This window comes from Ursus arctos, unplaced genomic scaffold (assembly GCF_023065955.2).
Source record: "Ursus arctos isolate Adak ecotype North America unplaced genomic scaffold, UrsArc2.0 scaffold_22, whole genome shotgun sequence".
NCBI classification, from domain to species: Eukaryota; Metazoa; Chordata; class Mammalia; order Carnivora; family Ursidae; genus Ursus; species Ursus arctos.
The window spans coordinates 20,101,430-20,117,939 of record NW_026622897.1 but is presented as its reverse complement, the minus strand read 5'-3'; the positions used below and the strand labels follow the sequence as shown (position 1 = coordinate 20,117,939).

General features: G+C 53.1%; 1 protein-coding gene across 5 annotated transcripts in view; it reads right to left on the bottom strand.

Moving 5' to 3' along the window:
• Positions 1-16,510, bottom strand: part of PKNOX2 (PBX/knotted 1 homeobox 2) — a 272,005-nt gene that overhangs the window by 2,762 nt on the left and 252,733 nt on the right. For all 5 annotated transcript variants that reach the window (XM_057316694.1, XM_057316693.1, XM_026505481.4 and 2 more), the window contains 2 exons: positions 1,487-1,563; positions 387-565 (listed from right to left, as the gene is read on the bottom strand). In XM_057316694.1, coding sequence (XP_057172677.1) covers positions 387-565; positions 1,487-1,563 — 256 coding nt within the window. The remainder of the gene's footprint in view (positions 1-386; positions 566-1,486; positions 1,564-16,510) is intronic.

Sequence of the window (16,510 nt, the reverse complement as noted above, 5' to 3'; positions counted from 1 at the left end):
AGCTGGGAAAACAAAGCTCTTCCTGGCCTCCGTTCACAAGCCAGCTGCCTGCTTTGATATTTATAGATGGCCCTGGCTCCTGGGGAGCCGTGCAGACACTCATGGGCGCTATGCAACTTCGGGTGGGTGTGGGAGTGAGGAGGGGGCTCTGCTGAGCAGCCACTGACTCAGATGACCATGGACGCCCACTCGTCTTTGTGAGGTTGCTTTTGGCTTGTGAAAATATATGCAAAAACATCCCCTTCTTTCAGGCCTGTGCATCTCCTTTGATGGAGATCACTATTGTGACCGAGTTGCCACTGTCACAGCCCTTGTGTCTTTGCAGAGCCTGTCTGGAGGTCCGCCCACCAGCCCCAGGCTAGAGTCCACCCACCCCCAGTTCTTACCATCCGGGTTTGTCCCCGGGGCGCCACCCTGCTGTTGCAGCACCCCTGCAGCAATGGAGTTGGGCCAGAATCTTTGGGTGGGCCGGTGCTGTGACTTGATCTTCTTGGCTTTAGGGGCAGGGTCTGGGTTGCTGGCATCAAGCATGGGCTGCAGGATGCGCCTCCGGGCATTAATGAACCTGCCCGGGGGTAAAGGTGGTAGAGATCTGGTTAATCACCCCACCTGGCGTTGCGGGGTGTGTGTGTGTGTGCGCGTGCACGAATGTGTGCAGGGAGTGAGAGCCACTTCCAGATTCTCAGCAGCTGATCCACTGTACAGAGCAGACTGGGGGCTCGTCTAGCTAGGGTGTGAAAGCCTAGCTGGGAGAAGAGCCCTGGGCACTGCCGGGCTCATGGAATCACCTGGAGCTTGGTAACCACAAAGGAGCCTGGTAATCACCTGGAACTTGGTAACCCAACCAGCACTGGGAGGGACGCGTGAGGAGCGTCAGAAATCTCCATTCAGGACTCGTCAGGATTGAACAAAGGAAGTAGGGGTCCCCTTAGAAACACTAAACTCTAACTTCTCTTCAGGGCCCAGGGCTCAGATCAGGGCCCCAAATCTTGGGTCTACCCCCACCCAACCAGACCTTGCTCTCTGAGATTTCTGTGACAGCCCAGCCAGACACAGAGAGGGGGAAACAGATGCCTGTGAAGTCAGAACAGCCAACCCTCCCTCCTCCTTCCCACCCAGCTTTGCTGAATGTTGTAGTTTTTCAGGTCACAGAGGTGGTGGGTAGACCAGATGACCACTGGCGGCTGCTCCAGACCTTGGATGCCTGTATTCCTGTGTGTGTCTGCAGTGCAGGCGGGGCTGGGCTTTCTGTTCGGCCAGAAGCTTCCAGTGATGTTCCTGACACAATCTCCCAGCAGAGGGCGCTGAGAAGCTGCAGATGAAGCTCGAGGCAGTTGGGCTGATTCTAGCCTTCTGCTTCTAGCCCAAAGGGGAGGATTGCTGTGGTAGCTGGGCTGGGCTGAGCTGTCTCTTTTCCCTGCTATGCATTCCCTTGCCAAGCAAGTGGCCCCCAGATCTGAGAGCCTTTGGGCGGGTGATAACTCACCAGTTATTTACTTGCAGGAGGGTGAGGTTTGTCTGGGCTGCGATCTGCCTCTTCTCATCCTCCGTGGGGTAGGGGTGCTGAAATGAGAGGTGAAGGGCTAATGCGGGGTGGGCACATGGTGGCCTGGTCCCCCTAGAGACCATGCCTATGTCACAGGCGCTATCCTGGTCCAGGCAGCCCAGTGGTTTGGGAGCCTAAACTGGGGAAAGTGCAATGTTTGTTTCCCAAAAGCAATGGAACTAGGGCTTGGGGAGGCTGTCCCATGTCTGTGGCTACACAGTCAGGACCACTGGGCCCTCAGCGCAGCCCCCCAAGACGGGGGACCAAACTGGTTTCCCAAGAGTCAGTATGGTTCAATATTGATAGCTTCCAGGCACTTTCACATCCTGACTTGGTCCTCACAGCCAACCCCCAGCAGGCAGGTCAAGCATTATTAGTATTAGGTTGAGGACGGCCTCAAAAGCCCATAGGACTATCAAGGTGGTAAATGGGGGTGTCTGAACCAATTCAATCTAAATTCACTGAAATTTACTATCTCCTCTGTGCCCAGATTTATGCAGGCCTCCCAGGAGACAGAAGATAAACACGATGGTAACTCCTAGTTGTAGAATATTCGGTAACCTGGGAAAGGTTGTCATGCACTTAATCTCACTTAACAAAGCACATGGCTGAGTTGCATAAGGTAGGCAGGTTAAGTATTGTTATTCCCACTTTATAGCTGAAGAAACTGAGTAACTTCTCCAATGTTCCCCCCGGGGTGGGGGGAGCGGGTGGGTGGCACCAGCTTGGAACTCAGTTCTTTCCATTTTGGTCCGGTCTCCCTCCCCTTACTTCATGCTGCCCCTCTGTAAGACTGAGTCTGTGTCTTTGTGGGGGTGAGTGAGGAAGTGGCATCCCAAGGCACTGCGGTCCCTGCACTGATGACATGCTTGTCTTCCGCTCTTAGGCTGTGCTTCATGAGGGCAGAGACCATGTCTTATTAATTCGTCTTATTAATGTATCCCCAGTGCCTTCCACATGCAAATGACATGCAAATGACTCCCAAGCGAAAGAAAGCAGAAACAAAGCAAAGGTTGGGTGGTTTGGGTAATGGGCCCTATAGAAGGTTAGAAGGAGAAACCGGTTGGCCAGAGCGTTGGGAAGGCCGTATAGGTCACATTAAGAATGGGACAGTTTTGGGTGGTGGTGGAATAGGGGTCCTTGTGGGTCCTGCTGGGTGGTGAGCCACACGGTGACTGGGTCTCTGCGTCTTTGTGTCTTCCCCAGGTCCCCACACCACACCTTGTACCCAGTAGGGATGCAGTAAAGATGTGATGAGTGTCGGGGTGGGTGGCAGCCTTCCCTGAAGCGAGGGGAGATCTGAGGGCTCTTAGGGCAGAGGGCCAAGCTGTCCAGTCTCCTCCCACCAGGGCCATTCCTTACGACTAAGGTGGCATTACACAGAGCTGCTCGGGCTTTCCGAAGTCCCAGAGGCTGGGCCTCAGATTCTGCTCCGTCATGACATGTCCCTTAGCCCTACGTCGTAAAGTCATCTAATGATTGAGTGAAATTGTCCTCGTAACGCGCTCACGAGGAGGTGGCTCTTTCTACTGTTACTATGGGATGATGTGTGCAAGGGGCTTAAGGCTGTCTGAGGAACGAGCACGGGAGCAGCAGCCTCGGAAGTGCTCTCGTTGTCAGCGACGAAGGCAAGCAGCCTCTGCAGCTGGCCCCGGCACCCCCGGCCCGAAGGAGTCGGGGTCACGTGTTGTTGTAATTCACACCTCCGACCCTGACCGCCATGCCAGGGCGGCTGGGCCTTGTGAGTCATACAATATTAAGATTCTAACAGGCAGGAAAACACATCGTGTCCCAGGAGCCGATCTCATCCTAACTGGGAAGGAACAGAGGAAGGCTGGGAGGCGAGACGGCCGGCCCCAGGGGGCAGAGAAGCAGGGGCTCTCTGCTTCGGACACCTTCTGGGGTAGGAGGTGGGCCCAAGTCCTGTTTTCCTTTCCATGGAGTTCCAGTTTCCCTACTCTTGAGAAGGAGCCAAGCAGCCCCCTGCCCATGGCCACTTGGTCTGAGAACACAGCAAAAATACGGCAACGTTCTGGCCTTCCCGGCCCTTCTGTGCCTTCTTGTCCTTGCACCTGCTGTTCCCGCCGCTGCAGCGCTCTTTCCCCGACTTTTCCACAGTGTATGTTTCTGGGCTTCTGGGCAGACCCGTCACAGAGCAAATCCCCTGTGAGGCATTTCCTGACTTCCTGCGGCGGAGTACCTTGCGGCCGTGTTTGAATAACGGCATTCGGCCTGCTGGATGGTAACAGGTCTCCCTACAAGACTGGGGAGCTGCTCTCAGACAGGAACCCGGTCTTAGCAGACCTTGGCTCTCCAGTGTCCAGCCCAGGCTGAGTAGATGTTCGGTGTGTGTGTATGGAACGTGTGAAGGAACCGACACAGGAGGGAGACAGCCGCCTTGTTTCCCCGAGCAGAGCCTGTGGCTCATCGGCCCGCAGGTGAGGGGAAGCTGCCACCTCCTGGCTGCCGGGGAGTGAAAGATTCGTGGCTGGAGCAGCTCACCGCTTAGAGGGAAAGGCTACAGACAAAGGGGGAAGAAAGCCTCTATTAAGGGGCAGTGTGTTTATTCCCCTTGGGGGGCAAGAGAAGGGTGGGCCCAACTGGTCAGGGAGGACTTCCTGAGAGAGGTGGCACTTCAGCGAGCCTTTGAAGAATGGCCAAGTTGTCCCAGCAAAGGCGGGGATGGACCTTCCAGGCAGGAGCCTTGCACCCAGACTTACAGGGAAGCCAGCCAGATGCAAGTCTCGTCCACTCTTAAAGACCCCCGGGGAGGGAAATCCTTCAGCCTCCCATGGAGGGAGAGGGTGTGCTCTAAGGAGGCTCTTGGTGCAGGCCTCCATTCTGAGTGGATGTCGTAAATCCAGAGGTTAACGTGCTCCCATTGGATGGAGAGGGTGGGAGGCAGTGTCACGGAAACCGGCTGGTTGTCCTCTTACGGAGAGAGATATAAACCTCTTATCCTCTGACTGTGCAAAGGCCACCACCAACCCCGCCTGGAACCGGCATCTCAGGAGGCACGTGGTGGAGGCTATGGGGTGAGTGGCAGCTCTGGCCCGGCTCCGGGGACAGGTGTGTCGGCCAGAACATTCCTGGCTTCACATCTGAGTGCTCATAGGAGCAGTCCAGCTTGTACACGCCTAGACCAGATGATTCCTGAGGACAGAGTCAAAATAGTCCTGGCCCCTGGACAGACCTTGATTTGCTCAGTGCTACTTTTAGCACAATTGGAAAGGCTCCGGGCCAAGGACGGGAAGAGGAATCAAGTGAGAGCGTGGTAAGCCATCAAGCCATAGTAGCTACTCTCTGGTCACTATCTGGAAGAACTCCTTTGGGGGTGGGAGGGAAGCAGGCAGCAGCTTTCTGGAAGCAGATAATCCTTGCAGAAAAAGAGATAGATACAGAATGGACCAGAGAATGACAGATCCTTCTCGGCAGGGGAGGGGGGGGAGGCGGACATGGAGCCTCACGTGACTATAGGCAGAGCTGCCTGGTGGTCAAGAACACGGCCTCTGGAAAGGTCGAGTCACTTACCGGCTCTGTGAGCTTGGCGATTTGTTGCTTACTCTCCCGTCCTTAGTTTCCTTGGCTTAAAATGGAAATAACAGAATGGCACGTAGCTCTTGGACTTGGGGGCTGATTTAATGAGATAATGCAGGTAAAGTGTGTGTGCCTCACGGACTCACTTTGAACAACATAGCGAAGCTCCCAGACGTCCCATAGCCAACCGCGCAGTCTCCAGAGAAGGGAACTGCAGCGTTTACCCGCAGGAGGTGTTTCGTGGTGGCCCAGCTGCCATCAGGAAGTTCCTCCAAAATCTGGCCTAAACTCTTTGCCACCTCTTTCTGACATCTTGACATGAGCCTCCTAACACAGGTCTCCCCTGCCCTGAATTGAAGCTGAAGGCATCTTTCAGTTGAAGGGTGAGTTCCACCTGGGGTGCTGGGTCTGGAAAAAGTGTGGCCAGGGTCGGTTCCTGGGTCCCCGGCCACTTCCTTCACCCCGAGCCCACTCCGAGACTGTCCTTCCTCCTCCTGGTGCAGGCAGAAAAGCATGAGGCCGGCCAGTCACTGAGGGGTGGAGCGCGGGAGAAGGAGCGGCCTGCTGGTGTCTGTGGCCTTGTGCTGCCAGTGAAGCCGGGCTTGGAGCCAGCTTTCCTTCCCCTTCCTTTCCTTCCGCCCTCCACCTGAGACCAAGCACGGCACTGGCGTCAACGACAGCCCTCTTCCCTTCTTGCTCCTGCCCAACTGTGGGCACGCGCCCTGCGGCAGGCCCAACTCTGTGGGCCTGGCCTTGCTCTAAACAGTGTCAGATGCCAACCCCACGGGGGCAGTCGGCATGGTAAGGGGCTCTGAAACAATCACATTTCATCACATCTGAGGTGCCATTGATGGCAGGGTGCACCCAGATTTCACAGATGCTAAGTGGGGAAAAAACGAGCCTTTTAGGGTGGAGAGAAGCCCAGTGAGCCACCAGAGGGACTCCTCTTTCTTCCTCTGACGTACCGTGTGCAGACCTTCCATTCTTTTATCTCTCCTTTTTACTCCCCTCCCTCTTATAATTGTACTCGCACAGATAGGTCCAAAGAACTAAAATGTATAGCTTTACCTATTATGGGACCACCATCCAGGTCGAAAAACAGGATAGTACCAGCACGCAAAAGCCCCCTTGTGCCCTTTCCCAAACACTACCCTCAAAGATGTCTTCCCCAAAGATAACCTGGTTTTTACAGTAATTACTTTCTTGCTCCTCTTTCTTTCTTTTTTTTTTTTTTTAAGATTTTATTTATTTATTTGACAGAGAGAGACAGTCAGAGAGGGAACACAAGCAGGGGGAGTGGGAGAGGAAGAAGCAGGCTCCCAGCAGAGGAGCCCAATGTGGGGCTCGATCCCATAACACCGGGATCACGCCCTGAGCCGAAGGCAGACGCTTAACGATTGAGCCACCCAGGCGCCCCCTACTTTCTTGCTTCTCTTTATAGTTTTCCTATCTATGTTACATCCTTAAACATTATAGTTTACTTTTGCCTGGTGTTTGGACCCTATATAAACGGAATCCACTGGCGTGCAGGATCTCACTCCACGGCACAGGTGTGAGACTCATCTGCAGTTGTTCACTGTTACTGTAGCTATTCATTTTCATTGCTGTATAGTTTTCCCTTAGAAAAAAACTGCCACCTTCCCATTCTTCACCCTCCTGCAATCTTGGAACTATTCTCCCTCCCTCTGGTTTCTATTTCAATCCATTCGTCATGCTGCAGCAAGCAAGACTGGTCATGCCTAACCTGCCCCCCCCCCCGCCCCGTGCCTCATTCCTGCTGGGACACCTCTCCTATGAGCCCGAGCGCTTACCCTACCCAGGGTTCCACGTGCTACACAGATGCTTTGTTTAGTTGTCTGTCACCCCAACCAGACACGCTATCTGTTTTTGAGGAAAGGGACCCCCATCTTTCTTTCCACCCCCACCTCATCAGTGCCAATGAAAATGCCCGACACATGGTAAGCATTCAGTATGTATTCGTGGAATGGATGATCATAGGAACCTAAGGGGTAACTGGTGGTTGTCACCATTCCCTGTGAGCCTTTACAAGGGAAGATGAGTGGGAGAGGGTGGGGAGCATCAGTGAGTCAGAATCCCTGGGAATTCTTCCTAGAATCAGGCTGCCCTATTTACTACAAGGGCCATTCCTGCAAGTGATTGTTCCATGCATGTCTGTGGGGAGGAGATTGGGGTACTTAGGGTCTATGGAAGCACACAGGTCAGCTTTCTAGAGGGTTTTCGGGGCAGCACAGTAAGAAGTGGGTAAGAACAGGGGCGCCTGGGTGGCTCAATCGTTAAGTGTCTGCCTTCGGCTCAGGGCGTGATCCTGGAGTTCTGGGATTGAGCCCCACATCGGGCTCCTCCGCTGGGAGCCTGCTTCTTCCTCTCCCGCTCCCCCTGCTTGTGTTCCCTCTCTCGCTGGCTATCTTTCTCTCTGTCAAATAAATAAATAAATAAAATCTTAAAAAAAAAAAAAAAAGAAGTGGGTAAGAACATGAACTCTAGAGCCATGCTGTCTGGCTTTGAATACTGGTCTCTCGCCAGCTCAAGACCTTGAGCTTGTTCTTTGGGTTTGTCTTCTGTAAAATGGGGAAAATAATTCCATCTACCCCGAGGTGGTAATAAGGATTCAGTGAGTTAATATCTGAAAGGTGCTTAGAATGGTGCCTGGCGCTCTGTGAGTGTTTGTTAAATAAATAAATAAATGACAAATAAAATAAATCTGCTGCTTGGCACATGTCGCTCCCTCTCTTTGAAAGCCACAGGTGGTTCTTCTGACAGATGGCGAGAGCCCCTGCAGCTCCTTCCGCCCGTGGAGAGATGCGCTTCCTCTTTCCAATGGTTTTATTTCCTGGATTCCGGGACTGCTCCAGCCCCTGTGCACATATGATGGGGTGCTTTCCCCTAGCCTGGGTCTCAGGCTTCCTGGGGGTGGGGGATGCTGTGAAGCTGTAAGTCTCCACTGGCCATTTTTCGGGTGGCACCTTTGAGAGCTGCAGGCCCCCGTGGAGTGTCCTGGGGCTCAGGGCAAGCGAGTGGGCTCCCACACCCCCTGTCTTCCCAGATCAGCTCCATCCAACCCTGCAGCCGACCAGCCAGTTGTCAACAAGGCCCTGTCTTTGATGGGGACCCCCAGTCTCGCCTCCTTCCCTGGGACTCAGTGCTGCTGAAGCCACCTGGGACCGTGGCTTCCATCGCTCTCCGTCTGTCCTGGGGAGTTGCGGGCCACCTCCAGGGGTCTGTTCTCTCTTTGTCCCTACAGTGAAGGGTGGGTGGGAGAACGCAGGTGCACATCACAGGCAGGAATCCAAGACCTCATGCTTCTCTGGCACGGAAAGATGAATGCAGCCAGGCCATGGTCAGCCTGACTTCCAGATCCCGGTGCACCGTCGCCTGAAGCTCTGCCGGTATAGACGCCCGAGCAGCGGGGGACAGACAGCCGTTGTGGCCCGACAAGGAGCTGCACAGTTCCCCAGGCTCCAGGGCGGCGAGGAAGGGGAGAGGAGGATTTCTAGGAGGAGGGGTCCGTCTCTTTGGTCAGCGACAATCACAGGCCAGACAGGGGCACTGATGGTCAATCGGGAGGGAGTTCTCATCCTTCTCTTCTGACTCCATCCTAAATCCTAGCCGCCCTGCCAGGCCTCGTCCAGCTCTCAGCTCCTCCACGAAACCCTCACTTTGTGTGTCAGCATCCCGCGCAGGGCGTGTTAAAAGCAACATCTCAATCATGCCCAGAGCCCTGGAAGTCCCCGAGGCCAGCTCTCCCAGTGGGCAGGCGTCCTTGACACCGATGCTTTCAGTGATGCCCCCAAACAAGGTACAGGGGCGCAGAGACAGTGCTGGGGCGGCTTGATGGGGTCTGGGCCAGCGGGAGTCCCCCAGCTGGTCCCCCGCTGTAAGCAGAGTGGTTGGTTTCCTATCATTTTCTGTGCGCGCCATCCTGAAGAAGGCGAGGAAGTGCGGCTCTGCGGTGCCAACGTTTAGAGTGGCAGCCCTTCGCTCTGATGGTTGGGAGGGTCTTTCTACCGAACTCAAGGCTTCCCCCTACTCCTCCAGCCAGAGAGCCTAGACTGTCGTCCGGAGTCACACAGAAGCCTACAGCACTACCTCGCACTTCAGAGCAAGAGTCACAACCACTCACTGGATGCCTACGGTTTTTGGCTAACTTTGAATCCTTACAATATTCACGGAGTACTCTGTCCAAGTACCTGACATGTGTTCTCATCGAGTTTCCCAGGCACCTATGCAACAGGCATCATTATTCACATTTTACGCATGAGGAAACCGAGCCCAGAGGGGTTAAAGAACTGGCTCCAGGTTATCCGAGCAGCGAGTGGCAGAGCCGAGACTCACGCCCCCTGTATCTTTAACCGCGTCCGCTCCACCTCTGGGCTAGACCATCTGTCAGGCACTGCGCTTTTTAACATATTGATCATCTTCGCCACAGGTGGGTACCATCATCTCTACTTCATGAAGAGGAAATTAACATCAGAGATGCTAGTTGACCCGTTCAAGGTCACGTAGCAAGTAGAAAAATGGAGCTGGGATCAATCTCAGGTCTGTCTGCCTCCAAAACACTTGCTCCTTATACTATACCATGCTGGCCCTAGAGGAACAGATCTTTTCTATGGACCGAACATCCCCAGTCCCCTTAACCATTCATCATATGACATGTTTCCCGTTAAGAGTCATTTGATCAGCACTTCCCCACCCTGGCTGCTCTTCTCTGGATACAACTTGTCAAAGGAGGTCTTGAAATGTGATGTTCAGTCCCGGACACACTAATCTGAGTGCGTCTGACCAGCACAGATGGCCCAACTCCTCTCACCTATTTTGCTTCCTCCATTCTTGGACTCCTTGAGTGTGTGCGTGCATGCTAGCACTTGATTATATCGTCGGTTGACCACTCATGGTTTACGCGTATAATTCATTTCCCCAATTAAATTATCGGTCCCTCGAGTGCTGGAATCATGTCTCATACCTGAAACTCAGGTGTTAGTGGATAGATATGATATTTGGAACTTAGGTCACACATTTTCCCATAGAAACAAGTTATTTCTTTAATAGCTAGCTTTCCAGGCTAGCCCCCAAAGGCTGATTTAGTTAAAGGTCTGTGTCCTGGTGAAAAGGAGCCCATAGGACTCAGGGACAAACAACAGATCTTGCTCTAATTTCCTAATGAGGAAATTCTGAGATGGGTGAGCACAGACTTCATTCTCTTGCCTTTTCCTGGACCCTGCTGGCACTTCTCAGCACCTGTTCTCAAAGCCCCAGGGCTGCCATGTGACCTTGCAGTCAGCCATCCGAATCTGAGGCCTCTGGCTGCGAGGACTTCAGGGTCAAATCTCCTGAAACTATATTCGCGATGATGTAGATACAACTTTCATCAGATTCTCAGAAGGTCAGGGGCCTTGAAGACGTGAAGAAGAATTACTAGAACCCTTCCCCCCAGCACCCCATTCTGGTTTGGCTCCTCAAATGCTGTGTTAAACATATTCTAATCTTCATTTGCTACCAACAAGCACTGGCCCTCTTCCCATGAAGCTGATCTTAGCTGAGTGAGAATAAGAAAGTAAGCTTGGAACTCATTCATACTGAGCTGTGAATGAATGATGGCATCCTGGCCTCTCCGTTGGCATCTGTTATGACAGGCATTGGGTCCTTTTAAGTGGATCTCTGATGAGTGGAATTTCAGATCGTGTGACAAAGTTAAAGGAAAAAGTAGCAGACAAGATATTCTGGAACAAAAATGGTCCCTCTAAGTCTCTCTGAGCTGTTTTTTTGCTTTTCTAGTGTTCTTACTTTTCCCCACAGAGTCCCTAGAAGTGTCAAGATTTCTCTCAGCTTTTTCTGAGACAGGGCAGATGATGGGGAGTCCCGGAGTGAGACGGGAGGCATTTGCAATAGTAGCTGTGTCTGGATCGGAACGAAGTACTTTCACACTCGTCTTATTCCATCCTCACAACAATCCTATGAGCTGGATATCGAGATTCCCATTTCAGAGCAGAGGAGCCTGAGCCCTGATGAGGTCAGGCAACTTGCCTCAGGTCGCCTGGCTAGGTGAGAAGGGGCGAGACACCCAAATCCAGAGCTTGCCTCCCTGTACCGCACCGTTCCGTAGACCACACTCTTCTGTTTGTAAGAGACATCAGTGCTTGTAAGAGAGCTGGAGACGGGTCCCGTAAGTGGGTCTCTGACGGGGATAGATGGGTACGTCCTTGGGGCTTAATCCAATGCTAGGCACAGGGAAGGTGGCAAGGCACACAAAGCATGTTCGGCGAGTCACCGAGGATCACACCGAGGCACAGAGGCGACCAGCTGGATTTCACGTCCACACCCCCTCCTTGGCCGGGGGCCCACGGGCAGGGCACGCGCTGTACCCGGGTGTGCGGCAGCCTGTGTCCCCCAGCGGGGAGGAGCCCAGCATGCGAGGCTGCGGTGCTGTGGGCGAGAAGAGCTGGGAGTCTGACAAAGACTCGCTAAGACCAGGACAGGCTCAGGTCTTATGCAGTGCAGGATGTTCACAGGAGCTTACTCAGAAGCCGAGAGGTGGAAACAACCCAAACGTGCGTGAGCGGACGAGCGGACCCACAGAATGTGGTCTGTCCGTCTGCCATGCAACAGAGGGAAGCTCGGATGTGGCATGGTACGGGTGGCCCTCGGGAGCCTGTGCTAAGTGAGAGAAGCCGCTCACAGAAGACTGTGTGATACGTTCCATTCGTGTGAAAGATCCGAAATCGGCAAATCCACAGAGACCCAAAGTCCATTACTGGTTTCTAGGTGCGGGGCAGCGATAGCTGCGGGGTAGTGAATTTCTGCCAGTGATGAAAACATTCTGGAATTTGACAGTGGGGATGTCTGCACAACTCTAAAAACACTACCAAATCTCTGACATTAGGTACGAAGGGTGGATGGTGGTATGCGAATTATATTTCAGTTCAAAAAAAGTCATAGAGAGAAGGTCCCCGGTGCACTTTGTGCACTCAGCTTTTGTGACAGCCGCAGGGTTCATATGAGGGCCCTGGAGCCAGGCCCTCAGCTGCGCGTGGCCGGGTGGGAGAGCAGCCACCTCGCACACAGGGTGGGGCGGGGTGGCAACGAGCAGGGTACAACTGTGGCGCTGGCCGGATGCCACCCCGGCACTGCGGATGTGAGGGATGGAGAAGGGAGAGGGAAGCGAGGGACGGTGAGGTGGCCTCACTGTATCTGAAAACGAGGGCTGGCATATAGCTCTCCTGCCCCCCTCCCAGGACAGGGCTCTGTGTCTCCACGGAGAGTCTGCGCTGACCGCAGCCGCCGAGAGCCGCGGGTCCCCTTTGCTTCACCTAGACTTTGCATGGGAGCCAAGAGCTGCTCTGGTTTCTTGGGCCAGTGCAGGGGCATTGTAGCCTAGTGGGTGAGGAACTAGAGCCCCGAGGCGCCACAGACCTGGGTTCAAATCCTGTGAGATGTTGGGGACTGTTCCCTTCCTTGAGCCTAGTTTTGTTACTGGTAAAAACGAGGATAATAGTGTTACCCAGCTCTGTGCTGGCCAGCGGATTACATGAGATGATGCCCGAAGATTTTCAGCATGAATCTGGCCTGCCGCAGAGGCTACTGCAGTGGCTCCTCTGATGTCAGGCGGGGTCTGCGGGGGCTTGGTTTCTTCTCTCGGATCTCCCCACATGCAGAGAATATTCTATAATGTTCCTCCTGTGCTTTGGTGGCAGCAGCACAGAGAACAGCCATATTTTGGGTGGAAATGAGCAGAATGACCAGGCCAGGGCCAGGGGCGCTGGGGTCTGGAGCAGAGGGGTGGGGGCAGAAGCCAGGCAGGAAGAGCAGCCCTCTCCCTCCATCCTCTGTGGAGAGGACCCTCTGCCGGGTTTCTCCCCCAGCCTGGGTTTGCCGTGGAGTGATCGCTTCCAGCAGGAGTTTGGCCTCTTTCAGCCAAAATGCAATAGCAAGAAAATATCACGGGATTCTTCAGGGACCCAATCGCAAGCAGCTAATGGATGAAACCTTCCCAATCTTACTGCAGTCTCACAGCCAAAAGGCTCTGGGGTTTAAGTCCCATCTCAGGAGCGTTCTGTCATCGGAATCTATCTCTCTAGCTGCTAACGCCACACAACAGTGGAAATGACAAGAAGCCTTAGACACAGGACAAAAAGAATCCAAGAATACTAACTTCTCCCCGAGGGAAAGAAGACAACAGGAAAAACTAGTATTTACTACAGGAGTTTGAATAAACAACCTCTACTAACCGAGATCGTAGATGTACAATGCTCTCCGTTTCTTCCGCAAACCACGGCCACTGCCGTTCACGTCGTCCCAGATGCTCGAGATGAATAGGCTACTGTGTAGAATGTTCATTAGACCATTTATCTGCTTATCAGGAAGTCGGCAGTGTGTGTATCCAGACTGGTTTATGCCAATTACGTGCGTTAGTGTAATCATGTCATTTCACTATTCTGTCAACCAGTAAAATGTAAGCACAACAAGAAAGTTATTCTGGCTAAGAAAACTAAGTGGAATGCTTTGGAAAGACTCGAGCCTCTGATTTCCTTAAAACCGCCCTGTAGTGAGGATCCGTGAGACAAATGTAAAAGGCTGGGATACGTAACAAAAATCTAGAAAGATCCCACAGCCAGATTACTTCCCAGACATCAAAGTTCTTATCCTATGTTAAATAAAGATGGAATTTATAGATGTTCTATTATAGGAGAGGTTTGTGCAAGTAAAAGGACAACCTCTCATCAGAAAAAGATCTTGGCCCTATATCAAGACATTAGCAAATCAATATATATGTGTATCTTCTAAATTAAAATAAAATGTATCTTTTTAATGGCTGTTCCTTTCTTCCGCCAACTTTTCCAATTAACCAATCAACACGTGGGCTGTCCCCACTATACTGGATACGATAGGAGAACACCTGCTGGATATTGAAATCTGTCCTTTTTCATACATTTTCTACCTTTTTCTCCTAAAACTTAGCTCCTTGATGCCCATACGGCGTTACTGCAGAGTTAGATTTCTCAAGAACTACAGTCTCAAGAGTTGTTCCTCAAAGACACAGTGAAAGCAAGGGGCGGGGGGCTTCGAGTAAGCAAATATGTCTGGGGAAAGCTTCTAACCATGCCCCCTCTTAGGAATTCACAACGCCGCTAGTACACTAAGAATCACGAACTGAGCTAAACTTTTTATAACCCAGATTTTCCCCAACTCCTTTACTCTGTCTTGGGAGTAACACCTATAGCATCCTATAAAGGGCCCACGTAAGAGGTATAACGTATGATCCCTGTTCTGGAGCAATTTACAATTGAGTCAGAGGTACGAGACATGTACGTTTAACACACACATATATACACAGAACAGGTGAGGGACAGTATTTGCCAATATATTTTTAAGGTCAAATGATGGTAAAAGTCAGTAGGTGTTTTGGATCAGAACAACAGATCAGGCATCCACCTCTAATTTTCACACATTGCGGGCCTTAGTCTCAAAAGCTTGCTCTTAGTCCACGGTTCTAGAAAGCTCAAAGAGGACTCACATTTCTTAAACGTGCCTATGTACCAGGCTTGGCTCTTTATACCTGTTATCTCATTTAATTTTTATCAGTGTGGGAAATGGGTATTATCTTTTTTCAAATAAATTGACTCGGAGAGATTGCTCAGCTGGTGGTGGGCCTCACTTCGTACCCCTGTCTGTCTGGCTTCGAAGTCTGTCTGCTTTTCATTGTGCCCTTGTTTATAGCCTCTCCTGAGCTGGGGTTTGGGGCGCCTGTGCGCCCACCGATATCTGGGTAGCCAGACTGATCCCCGGCCCAGTGTGGGCCCGCAGAGGACAGCTGTGCCAGGCTGTGTCCCGAGAGCCTGGACTTCTCCCCATCCCCGTCCTTTTCCAGTCCAGAAGTTCTGAGTTGTGACTTTGTTTTAAAGGCCTGGGTTCACTCCCTTGTCCTCTCCTGATGGCTGCTGTGAGGAAGGCATGAAGTGGGGGAGGACTTTGCCGATGTTAAGTGCTTTATTAATAGTATCCGCACTGAGTGCACTCTGAGCTGGAGAGGGTCCAGGGTGGGAGGGTGTGGGCGGAAAGTCTTACTCATGCTTTTCAGCAAGCCCTCTCCATGGTTCCTGGTCCCTTTTGTAGAGCTGATCTGGGTCCTTCCTTCTCTTCTACTTTGTGCTCAGCGACTCCCCCCCTCTCTTCTCCACCTCTACCTTCCTCTGCCATCCCCGGTCCGGGGGGCGGTGGCCATGGAGTGGAAAGAAACGACCCAAAGCTATAGAGGGGTGCTCAGCAGGAATGGGGGAAGAGGGCAGCCTGTGAACTGAAGTCCAAGGTCAGAGGGGAGACAGAGCCAGGAGGGGCTGATAGGATGACCCTCTAGTCTCAGGCTCAGACTTACGTCAGGGGCGAGATGCAAATGGAGAGTGGCAGGGAGCTGAGGCAGGAGCCCTGGCACGGGTGAGGGGGGTCAGTGCGGGGTACTGGCCTGGGCGCCCAGGCTCGTGGGTGGGGGAGTTGGTCTGGCAGCCTCCTCTCCCTCCTAGCCTTTTCTCCCCCTCAGAAGTGAGGCTGTGGGCGTGTTCACACCAGTCGTCAAAAATGCATGGGGTGGGGGAGGTGGGGCAGGAAGGACAGGGTACTAACATTTATTAAGCAGCTAGTGTGCAGGGTCTTAGCAATCACTGCACTGCTTCCTGTAGTCTTCACAAGAGGCGAGTGCGGCCACGTTACAGAGACAGAGGTAAAGTCTAGATCTGAGCTCTGGTTTGGCCCCCTCAGGAGCCCATGAGCTTTCTACCACACCCGCAGGCCACAGTTACACATCATCGCACCGCGGTGTGTGTAGCCAGCTCGGCGGGGGGGTGGGAGGGATGGGGAGTAGCGGTGGGAGAGGAGCGGTTGCCCCCATCTTGGGTGTGATGGGCCAGTGCACAGAAACAGATCCTTCCCTAGGGAGCCCCTCTTCCCACGAGTGGGGCTGGGAGTACAGCATGGACTGCGGGCTCCCAGGGCCCCTGCGGCTCTCTGACGGTGTGGAAAACCAGAATAGGCAGAAGTCTGGGCATCCCTGCCCCCATCTTCAGCCACCGAGTCAGAGCTGCTCCCAAGGGGCCTGAGGATGGACCCGGCCCTGGCTCCCAGGCTTCCTCACTAGGCTCTTCGAGTCTCTCCGACCTCTTCTCCTCACCTTGACCCTCGGCCCTGCAGCCCCTTCTCTCCAAATTAGGTTCCTCGTTGTTCTGTAGATGGTGCTTTCAAAGTGTGCTTCTTCAGCAAAGCCCTGGGGCGGCCCCAAGACCTTAGAGCTGGGGGGCGGACATGTGGGGGGAGAGGCAGAGCCCCAGCCCCATATCAGTCACCACAGAGCAATTCTTCCCTTTCGCTGAGTGTGCGGGGCCAGTGCTTCCAGGCCTGAGTCCCTAAGATGCCCATATCGGA